Source organism: Giraffa tippelskirchi, chromosome 8, assembly GCF_054371585.1.
Source record: "Giraffa tippelskirchi isolate mGirTip1 chromosome 8, T2T-mGirTip1v1.2.pri, whole genome shotgun sequence".
NCBI lineage: Eukaryota > Metazoa > Chordata > Mammalia > Artiodactyla > Giraffidae > Giraffa > Giraffa tippelskirchi.
Window position 1 is genome coordinate 95,721,405 of NC_137282.1, and position 10,453 is coordinate 95,731,857.

The 10,453-nt window shown below is 44.0% G+C and overlaps 1 protein-coding gene across 6 annotated transcripts in view; it reads right to left on the minus strand.

The window, feature by feature from the left end:
• Positions 1 to 10,453, minus strand: part of ANKRD55 (ankyrin repeat domain 55) — a 250,275-nt gene that overhangs the window by 34,055 nt on the left and 205,767 nt on the right. For 5 of the 6 annotated variants that reach the window (XM_081517907.1, XM_081517903.1, XM_081517902.1 and 2 more), the window contains one exon: positions 7,578 to 7,706. The exons of the other annotated variant lie outside the window; for it this stretch is intronic. In XM_081517907.1, coding sequence (XP_081374033.1) covers positions 7,578 to 7,706 — 129 coding nt within the window. The remainder of the gene's footprint in view (positions 1 to 7,577; positions 7,707 to 10,453) is intronic. 6 annotated transcript variants of the gene reach the window in all.

Consider the following 10,453-nt stretch of genomic DNA (forward strand, 5'->3'; position numbering starts at 1 on the left):
TGTTGTTTTTGTCTGTGGGTAATCCATGAAATTGCCTTCATGTAACCTAAAGACTGTTGGGAACCACTGAGTCCTAGTCATTTTCTCTTTATACCTCATGAAGGAGAAGAATTCATAAGAAGCCATGCCAAGAAGAAAGTTAGATTAAGGTACAGTAATTTTGTTGTCAGAGTCTGATAAAAAACAAGACTTCAATATCCTTATTGTAGTCCCTTTTTATTCTAGGTGACTTCCCGAGAAATCTTAGTGCAAGATTTAGGATTAGTTGTTTATTTGTTAACATGTGGGGGAAATTAGTTCTATGGTGGGTTCTTCAGGGAGGGAACTCCAATCTCTGTCCTTCTCTTGGAAGTAGGGGTCTGTTTGTCACATGACAGTGACTGCACAAAGGAGATGAAAGGGTTTTAGGTCACGTGGCCCTTTTAAAGGGCTAGGTGGTTTTTTGCTGTGAGAAGAACACTGGCCCTTAAGTTCAGCTGGAGCCAGATGTGTTAGACTGGAATGGAGTTGGAGGGGAAGACCTACTAGCCTGTGAACTAGTAGATTGTGAACACATGAGAGTTGAGGGTTTGTGGCTGACTAGAAGGGAAGTGAAGTGAAAGTTGCTTAGTCATGTCCGACTCTTTGCGACCCCCACGGACTATACAGTCCATGGAATTCTCCAGGTCAGAATACGGAAGTGGATAGACTTTCCCTTCTCCAGGGGATCTTCCCAACCCAGGGTTCAAACCCAGGTCTACCACATTGCAGGTGGATTCTTTACCAGCTGGGCCACAAGGGAAGCCCAAGAATACCAGGGGTAGCCTATCCTTTCTCCAGCGGATCTTCCCGACCCAGGAATCGAACCGGGGTCTCCTGCATTGCAGGTGGATTCTTTACCAACTGAGCTATCAGGGAACCCTGACTAGAAGAGAAAGGTGCCCAATATCCTAGCTTGGAGTCAAGGCCCTCTTCATAGTTAGCCCCTTTGGACCCAGGCTTTCTGCTTGGCCTGATACCAGAGTCTGCTGTATCCCAAAACTTGGGGTTGACCCCCCTGGAGGACCACTGTAAGATAGAAATGGTGGGGGAGGGGCAGTGAGGCACTGTGACCCTCAGCTGCTGAACTACATCATTTCACAGGTGTTCTAATGATTAATATGGAAAACACCCCCATGAAACCTCCTTCCTTGTTGTGGTCATGTGTAGAAACACTGTCTTTCTGCTGAAATGGAGCCTAATAAAGAGTAACTTGTAATAAATATTGGCTGAACAGAGCATAAATAAATAAATAAAATGAGCCTTACAAACTATGGGCAAAGCCAAAATAGAATTTTACCCGTTCTTTTCTTAGCTTTCCTCTGTTTTTCTCATTGTCCCACCTTTCACTATCTTTTCACTTCTTTCTTTACTTGTGTTTACTCCTAGGTGAGTTCCTGTTTTTTGGCCATCTACCCATCTCCTTCCCTCTCTGCAGCCAAGCCCTGGGGAGTTGACACATGCAGGCCACTTTAATTTAGGCTGTCCTTTAAGATAACTCCATCTTTGCTTCCAGGGTAATGGGAGCTGATTTAGTAAATTTGACTCTCTTTGATTATTCTGGGCTTATGTGGTTTTGTAGTTTTCCTTTAATGAAGCAATGGGAGTTGTGTGGTCTGGGCACCTGTGGATGCAGGGTGAGCCTGGACAATGGTAACCTCCCTGTGCACTAGTTTTCCACCTGTGAACAGAGGGGTTGGATTAAATGACTTCGTGTGGTCCTTCTCAGCTCTAAGGTTCTTTCATCTATGGTCTGGATCCACTGGCCTATGACATTTATAATTATCCTTTGGCATTCTGAATATATTTAAAGTATATTTATAGAATTTTGGAACAATTCAAACAGTTGATCACATATCTTGGCCACCACAGGAAGGAGGAGAATTCCACGCTGGACCAAATCAGTCTCAGACACTGGTGGCTTCATGGTTACACTCAAGAGCTCCAAGGGTGTGTGTATAATTTCCTTAACCACATACTGAATGAACAAACATGAAATAGTTACTTACTATTAGAGCAGTTCTTTTCTTTCTACCCACTCTTGAAAAATGCACTGCAAGAAGAGTACTACTGAGGAAGCTTCTAAATAAACACATTTTCTAGGATTAGGAGGAAGGAGCTAGAGGTGAGATTTGAGGGGCGGTAGATACTTGGCCCTCTCACTGACCTGTCATCATAGCTATCCTAGATTACCTATCATTAGAAAAAACTCCTTGATCCTAAGGCAATGCATTCCTGGAGGTCTCAGTTCAGCCGAAAATGGTATGTCACAGAAAGAACCCAATAAAGCACTAATTCCAATTCCAGTGGCTTGCAATGGATAAGCTTATTGAACTTACTTCAGTGAAAACTTTTTTGGTGTTCACAAAGATTCACAAAGGTCTGTTTTGGGTCTTGAGAGACATCTGGATGAGTAAGGCGTGTTGCCATTAAGCATGTGGTCTAGAAGAGGAGATGCAGGCACTCCACTGACAGTAACACCAGCAATAGAAGGAAGGAAGTGCTAGACAGAGGGGAAAATTCTAAAAGGGAGGTCAGCAAACTTAGTTGAGCCTTGAGAATAAGGAGGAACAAGTATAAATTCTGCAGTTAGAAGGGATGATGCAGGGAAGGCAAGATGAAAAAAGTATTGGGACTTCCTTGATGGTCCAGTGGTTAAGAATCCACCTTCTAATGCAGGGGACTTGGGTTTAATCCCTGACGGAGGAACTAAGATACCACATGTGGTGGGGCAAATTAACCTTTGAGCCTCAACTGCTGAGTCAGAGCACCATAAGGAAAGATTTTGCATACCACAACTAAGACCTGATGCAGCCAAATAAATCAATAAGATTACTGTTAAGCATATACCATTTAAAGAAAAACAAGTAGAAAGAAATGTTTCACCAAAAGGGAAGAGGATGACCAAGGGGAAGATTGGGTGAATCTTTACCATGTATTGAGATTGGATTAACGTCAATACAGATTGAAGAGGAAAGGCAGAGAGTAGAGTGGGGTAGGGAGTGGTTGTTCACAGCAGTCAGTGCAAATCAAAGAGTTTGCTCTTTACCAAAAAAACAGCACTTGCTGAAGGTTTTTGAGCCAAGAACCAAGGGTGACCGTAATTGTTTTGGTGTAGTAATGGTTATGTGAGTACATTCCTTTGTGATTTGTAGAAAGAGCATCCGGTGGCAATGTGAGAATAGAGTAGAGAAAGAAAGGGCTGAAGTAGAAATACAGATACTGAAACTGTTCCTGTGAGAGATAGGGGAAGCTTGATCTAAGGCAGTGATGGTGGGTGTACTTCATCATCTCCATTTGTTCTTCTTGGTTAACTCCCTTTTTGCAACCTGCTCTCAGCATGTATGAGTTGCATTAAATGGGCTCCTTTGCCCTTTGGCTTCTAGCTGGGATTGGCCAATGAGTGGCACTGACAGGAGATGGACGTAGGAGGAAATAATGACTGGGGCATTTATCTTTCAGTTCTCTCCCTGCTAGATCACAGGTTGATTATTCCATCCAGGGCTACATTTTTTTGTCCTGGGCCCTCTCCTACAGCTACAACTTTTGCTGTGTCTTAGTAACCTCTCCCTCCCAGGCTCTTTTAGGCCCAGATTCCCTAATGGCAACCTGTGGTTGGGTGTAAATAGCCTTTTTATGAATCTATGCTCAATTAATCCCATCTGAGTGGGCTGCTTCGTGCTAGGACCCTGATCTATACAGTGGGAATAGACAAGAGGCAACTGTGAGACCTGAGGAGGTGGAAGGAAGAGGTCCTGACAACCAACTGGATGTGAATGATGATAAGGAAGGAGTGTTCATGGGCCACCTGGAGGCCTTTGTCTTGGACTACAGGGAGGATGGAAATGTGATGGGAAGGAGAGACCGGGGTTTCAGTATGAACGCGTTGACTTTGACGCATCCATGGGAAATGATGGGAAGATGCCTGGTAGAGCTGGAAATGTGAGCCTAGTGTCAAGAGAGAGGTCAGTTGCTGGATTTTGACCTGAGAAAATTCTGAGTAGATTGGTAGCTGAAGTCATTGGAACCGATGGGCTTTCTGAGGAAAAGAGAATGAAAAAAAAGATTTATGACTAAATTTCTGCAGTGTTGAGGAGTGAGCGGGAGATGAAGCTGAGAGAGACCTGTGTAGACTCCTAAGTGATTGCCATCACAAATAGGCGAGAACATGCCCCGAAGTGATTGAGATTTCATCAGGGGAGACTGGATGCAGATAGGGACAGAGTTCTGCTCAGTGTTACCCCAGAGAGAGCCAAGCAGTGGAGTCTCCTGGGCAGATGGGAGAGGTGAATGAGGGCAATGGGCCCACAGGAGGGCCCCACCAACTACCAAGGGCCTGAGAAATGGGGGCAGAAGTCAAACATAGTTTACTTTCTGGGAGTGCGTGCTTGCAAGAAAGTGTTAGCTGTTTTGTTGTGTCCGACTCTTTGCGATCCCATGGACTGTAGCCCACTAGGCTCCTCTGTCCATGGGGATTCTCCAGGCAAGAATACTGGAGTGGGTTGCTATTTCCTTCTCCAGGGGATCTTCCAGAGCCAGGGATCGAACCCATACCTCTCATGTCTCCTGCATTGGCAGGCGGGTTCTTTACTACTAGCACCACCTGGGAAGGCCTTACTTTCTGGGGCCAGTGTTTCAAATCTTTACTGCTTTGATTACCTGGGTCAAATACAGAGGCTTTATTAACTTGAAGTCTTGTCACTTTAAATATGGTCCTATAAAGTCCCAGAGAAAAGCCCTAAGTTCAGTGAAAGGAATAAATGACAATAGGAAATAGACCTATTCATATGGAAAAACTTCAAGAGGAGCAGAGTGCTGGCCCCGCCCCGTGTGAGTTATAAATGAAGAAGATGGCTAAAGGAGGCAAGTGTAATCCTGGTTTTGGCTGACATTTGGAATTACCCTCAGTCTTCTCTGCAGAGTAAAGGGCAAAGCACATCACTTCTGAATTTTAGTGCTAACCACAGGGAGGGAGAGGGTGCGCGGTTCCTCCAGAGTAAGATTCTTAGCCTTTTGGAGTCTAGTTACAGATCCTCATTGAAGAGTTGAAGAAATAGTGGACACCTTCCTCAGAAAAACGTATGCTAACATCCTCAGAGATCCACCATGCAATATCACATGTGATTATAGGGGTCCTAGAAGGGACCTGTCGTGTTAATCTCTCCCCCTTCCCATGCCACATACAAAGTAGGTACTCAGTAAGCACTTATTAAGCTATTGAGTATATAAATGTGTGAGGCATTATACTTAGTTTACAAAATCACGGGCCAGAATGCAAATATCTTAGGTAGGAGTAGCTAAGGTTTTAGCACCTATTCATATGAATTCATTTATCATAGTGGTTTTCAACCCTAGCTGGGCATTATAATCTCCTAGAGGAAGGGAAAACGTTACAAAAATACTAACACCTGGGTTGCACCCCAGAATAATTGACTGAAAATAGGTGCGGGGTTTGAAAATCAGTATTGCTTAAAAGCTCTTCAGTTGATTCTAATGTGCAGATAGGATTAAAATCAATGTAGCATGTTAAAAGCCACACCATTTAGTAGACAGAAAGATTATATAGATAGTATGTTAACTAAGCTTTCATAGAGGAAATTGGGAACCATAATAAAAGCTATAATCTCTTCCAATTACATAGAATATTACATATCACTGTCATGTACACAATCTCATTCATACGCCAAAGATACACCAATAGTTAAGCCAAGCAGGCATCGATGACTTTTCTCAGAACAAATCCGGTTCTGTTAACGGAAACTCAGATCCTCTGAGCTGAGCACATTTTTCTTTTGATTTTGCAAAATTGCCTCTTGGAGGATAAAAACAGGGGTTCCCACCCACAAAGAGCCCAACTCATTAGATCTGCAGTGGGGTCTGGGAATTTGTCATTTTTACAAGCACTGCTTATTCAATTGCAAGCCCTCATCCCAAGCAGTAGCTCTAAACTGTGGGTACAGTGGAGGAAGATGGAGCAGAGGAGGCACACATGTAAGAATTACTTGGGGAGATTTTTTCAAATGCACATACAGGAGCCCCATCCTAGATCTATGGAATCAGAGAACAGGGGTGATGAGAGTGAAGATACAGAAAATGCTTGATTCTGATACCACTGTCACCCCAGCTGAGAACCAACACACATGGGATGCTTCTTGGTTGCCCAGCCATATTGGCCGTGACCCCTGACCCAAGGACTGGGTGCTGGGCAGGGACTGGCATGGGGGGGCAGGGCAGCTGATTAAATACTGAAAGTATGTAGGAGGGTACTAAGGGCAGGTGGGGATGACAAAAACAAGCTTTGTTCATTTCAGAGTTTTGTCAGGGCTGGCCCTGCTACAGAGTAACTGAAGCCAAGCTTGCAAGAACAAAAACAGAGTAGTTTCCAAATCACTTCTATTTCCCCTTGATCTCAGGCACACATGTCAACCCTGAAAGTGCCAGGTGCCCTTCTCTGCCATGTGTGGCACGTGAAAACACCTAAGTGAAACCACTGTCGGGGCGCATAGAATCAGGGGGATGCTGACCGCAGTTTAGCAAGGGTCCCTTTATAGGGCTGATGGAAATAAACAGCGGAGATGTGTATATCAGGCATCAAAAGACAGAACGGGCTGGCAGGTTTGTTCAAAGGATGCATAGTACTGCTCTCAAGGACAGAACAGAAACTCTTAGTTAATCAATCCCTTGGAATGATTTCCCTAGATAACACCTCAATAAATGTTACTGATGGTTATTCTTTCACCTCAGTCTCAGTTTTCCTCTCTTTGGGCTGTAGATTTCTGATTTCTCTGACATGTGTACTGATATAGACTCCCTTTTGGGATAGCGAGGTAGGATGTCATGAGCTGCTGTTTTCAGGGTTCAGAGTAGAACTCATGGTCGCCTAGAATTATTCTGCTTCAGAGGATTTGGAAGGAAGAAGAGACTCATGGTCTAAAGACTCTGAAGGGACTTTCTAGTAATTCTTTGAAGAATTATCATGGAACACTGTGAGCCCTCAGCAAGCACTGCTGGAGAGAGTGAGGTATATATATATGTGTATGTGTGTATGTGTAACAGCCAAGGTGGGCTCTACCTGATATTCTGTAACTCCTCCCCCTCTTTACCTTGGCAGGATTTCTTCTCAGCAACTGATGTACCCAAATGCTCCAAAGTAACCGGTCTGCTGTTGCCCCTCTGGGTATGGATGGAGGGAAGAGGGCAGCATGCATATATCTTGCTTGCTCTGGCATATATATAGGTGAAGTGAAGTGAAAGTCACTCAGTTGTGTCCAACTCATTGGAACCCCATGGACTATACAGTCCATGGAATTCTCCAGGCCAGAATACTGGAGTGGGTAGCCTTTCCCTTCTCCAGGGGATCTTCCCAACCCAGGGATCAAACCCAGGTCTCCCGCATTGCAGGCAGATTCTTTACCAGCTGAGCCACAAGGGAAGTCCATCATACATATAAAGCCCACATCAATGCTGGGACTGTGTGTTACAGGTCTGACCTCCTCAGAACTGTTAACATTGCTTTACACCATTGACACTTGAGACAAGCCCACTGGCTAATTTCTCACCTGGACTGCCCAGTGGAGAGCTGTTTTAAAGTCTTTATCCACAAGGGTGGGGTCTGCCCCCTTCTTCAGCAGCATTTGGGTGTGTTGAGGCTGGTTGTGGAAAGCTGCCCAGTGGAGTGCTGTCATCCCCTGCAAAACCACAGTCAGAGGGGCCAAGATAAGCACAGGCTATTAGGAAGAAAAGCAGAGTACACACTTTCTCCCCAGGCCCGAAGGCATCACCAGATGCGTTGGTTGCTGTCTGTCAGTTCATTTGTTCTTTGAACCATTCATTCAACTGATACTCCTTGGGTTCCTACTTGATGCCAGGCAAACAGGTGTCAAGGATACTATAGGGAATAAGATCAATGAGATCCATGTCCTCATGGGAACTACACTGTGGTAGAGGAAGATAGATAATAAATGCACACAAACAAGCCAAAGGATTTTCAGGATTGTTGAATGCCATAAAGAATGCACCTGGGGTGCCATGGCAGAGTAACCACCCCAGAGGTAGGGACTGTTCTACATGGGCCTCTGGGAGCCGAGGTAAACTGAAATGAGTAACAAGTCACAGAGGCAGACACTTGTGATCAGAGTATGCTGGGATGCCATCTCCCACCACCAGACCAGAGCACTGTCTGTTTACTAAAGTATCCCCAGAGACTGAGCCAGGCTAGATGAAAAGCAGTTGAATGAATGAATAGGGAGAGGAGGAGAGCCATGCGAGATGCATTTGGAGAAAGAGGCAGGGCTGATCCTTAGAGCGTGGGATGGGGAATACGCTGTGTAAAGCATTTGGATTTTATTCTGAAGGAAGTAGAAAGACAGTGAAGGATTTTAAGCAGGTGTTGACATGACCCGATTTACACTGGTTAGAAGAAATCACTCCGTGGCAGCCTGGAAATCAGATCCGGATGAGCCAATCTGGTGAATTCCACCTTTTCTCCTAGCTTAAGGTCACATGTTAGGTATGGTTTCATAATAAAATGAACTTCTGCTGGGAAATATTTGCCAAAAAGAACCAGTAGTATTTGAGAGTGGACTGTGAAAAGATGGCCTCTTCTCCTTGCATATAGCTCACAATTACATGAAATATATCTAAAATGATTCTAGCTTAAGATAACTGGTAAAGGGAGCAAAGGAAGTGGACAGCTTTCTCTTTTTGCAGTTGTCTCTGCATATAACACAGTGTTACCATGTTGGCCTTCTCTGCTCATCCAAGATGAGCTGAGTGGAGGAGACGGGCTGCAGCCTAGCTAGGAGGGCAAAGCTATTATTATTCCAGATAATACATTAATAATGTTCCAGATAATACATTCCCTGGAGAATTGAATAGCAACCCACTCCAGTATTCTTGCCTGGAGAATCCCATGGACAGAGGGGCCTGGCAGGTTATAGTCCATGGGGTCACAAAGAGTCACCCACGACTGAGTGACTGACACTCACACAGATAATACATGAATATGTATTGATCTAGAGAGCTTTATGAGTTCTTCTGTATATTATCTCAATCCTCCAAATAACCTTTTGGATTAAATATTGTGGTGAAGTCTGTGGTGCCCACCAAATTCTATTTCCTCTTCCTCCAGGGCACATACTTAGTCTTACTCAGTCTACATTCCCCAATTTCCAGACAGATAGGTGTGGCCACGAGACTGAGTCCTGACCATTGCCATGTGAATAGAAAGGATGGAAGAATGGAAGCCCCCACTCCTCCAAGGCCTGCCTAGAAAATAAAAACTGTGTAGTCTTTTATACATTTTCTCTTTCCTCACCTGGCAACTGAATAGAGGGGAGGCTAAGACTCAAGGAGATGCTGGAATCATGTGAATAAAGAGTCCAGGACCCTGATTGATGAGACAGGACAGGGTCACCTCATCAACCAGCACTGAACAATGAAGCAAGCAGGAAAAAGCTTTTATTATGTCAGGCACTGAGTTTTTGAGTTTTTGCTATAGCAGTTGAGCAACTCTGAAAGGTGTCACTGTCCTTCCTATTTTATGGAAGAGGAAGTTGAGTTCTAGGGAAGTTCTCAAGTCTGTGACTGAGCACAAAACTGAATCTAGGGTTTGAGGTTTGTGGGGCAGTGAGATTAGAATGTAAGTCCCCTTGACCAGTTCCACATTCTAAATCATTACATTATGGTCTGCTTTCAAGTTTCAAGTGTCATATAACACTGAGCCTCCAGATACTCTTAAAGATATTTCAAGAAATTGGTTCCATATGGAAAATAATGACCGTCTAACAACAGTGGAACTTCTTGTTCTTACTCCCGCAGCTGAATATTTACTTGGGGTTCAGAATAGCTCAAAGCATTTCAGTGAGTCCTCTTTATTTTTAATTTGGCCCACTGGAATTAGAAATCTGGACTCCAGGGAATCAGATTCTTTTTATTGTGCAGTGATTACCCCTTTCCCAGAGCTGAGTACCATTTGCTTTAGAATCATTGGCTTCCTGATGAAGCGCCACCAGCTCCAGGACTACAGACATCAGAGACAATTCTGAGTTACTGGAGTATAAGCTCATGAAGGCAGGACCCTTTTCCGCCTGAGTCCCTGGAACCTAGAATGGTGCCAGGCACATTGTGAACGCTTAGCAAAAGCTTATTAAATGAATGATAAAGACAGAACATGACTTCTTTATAGAAAATTAACTTGTGTGCTCTGATCATTGTTATCAACTGTTCAGTTGAAACCTGTTGAAACCAGTTAGAATTCTTGATGAGTTCTCCAAATGACGTAGATTGCAATCACTATATGCAGAGAGATTGATTTAGCCAGGTGAGAATTCAGCATGAAATTGTGAATTAATTTAATCCTCGTTAGGACACTGTTAATCCTTGTGTCCTAAACAGTTTCTAGGCTTTAAGAGTTTTTCTCTTAAAGCAACCACCA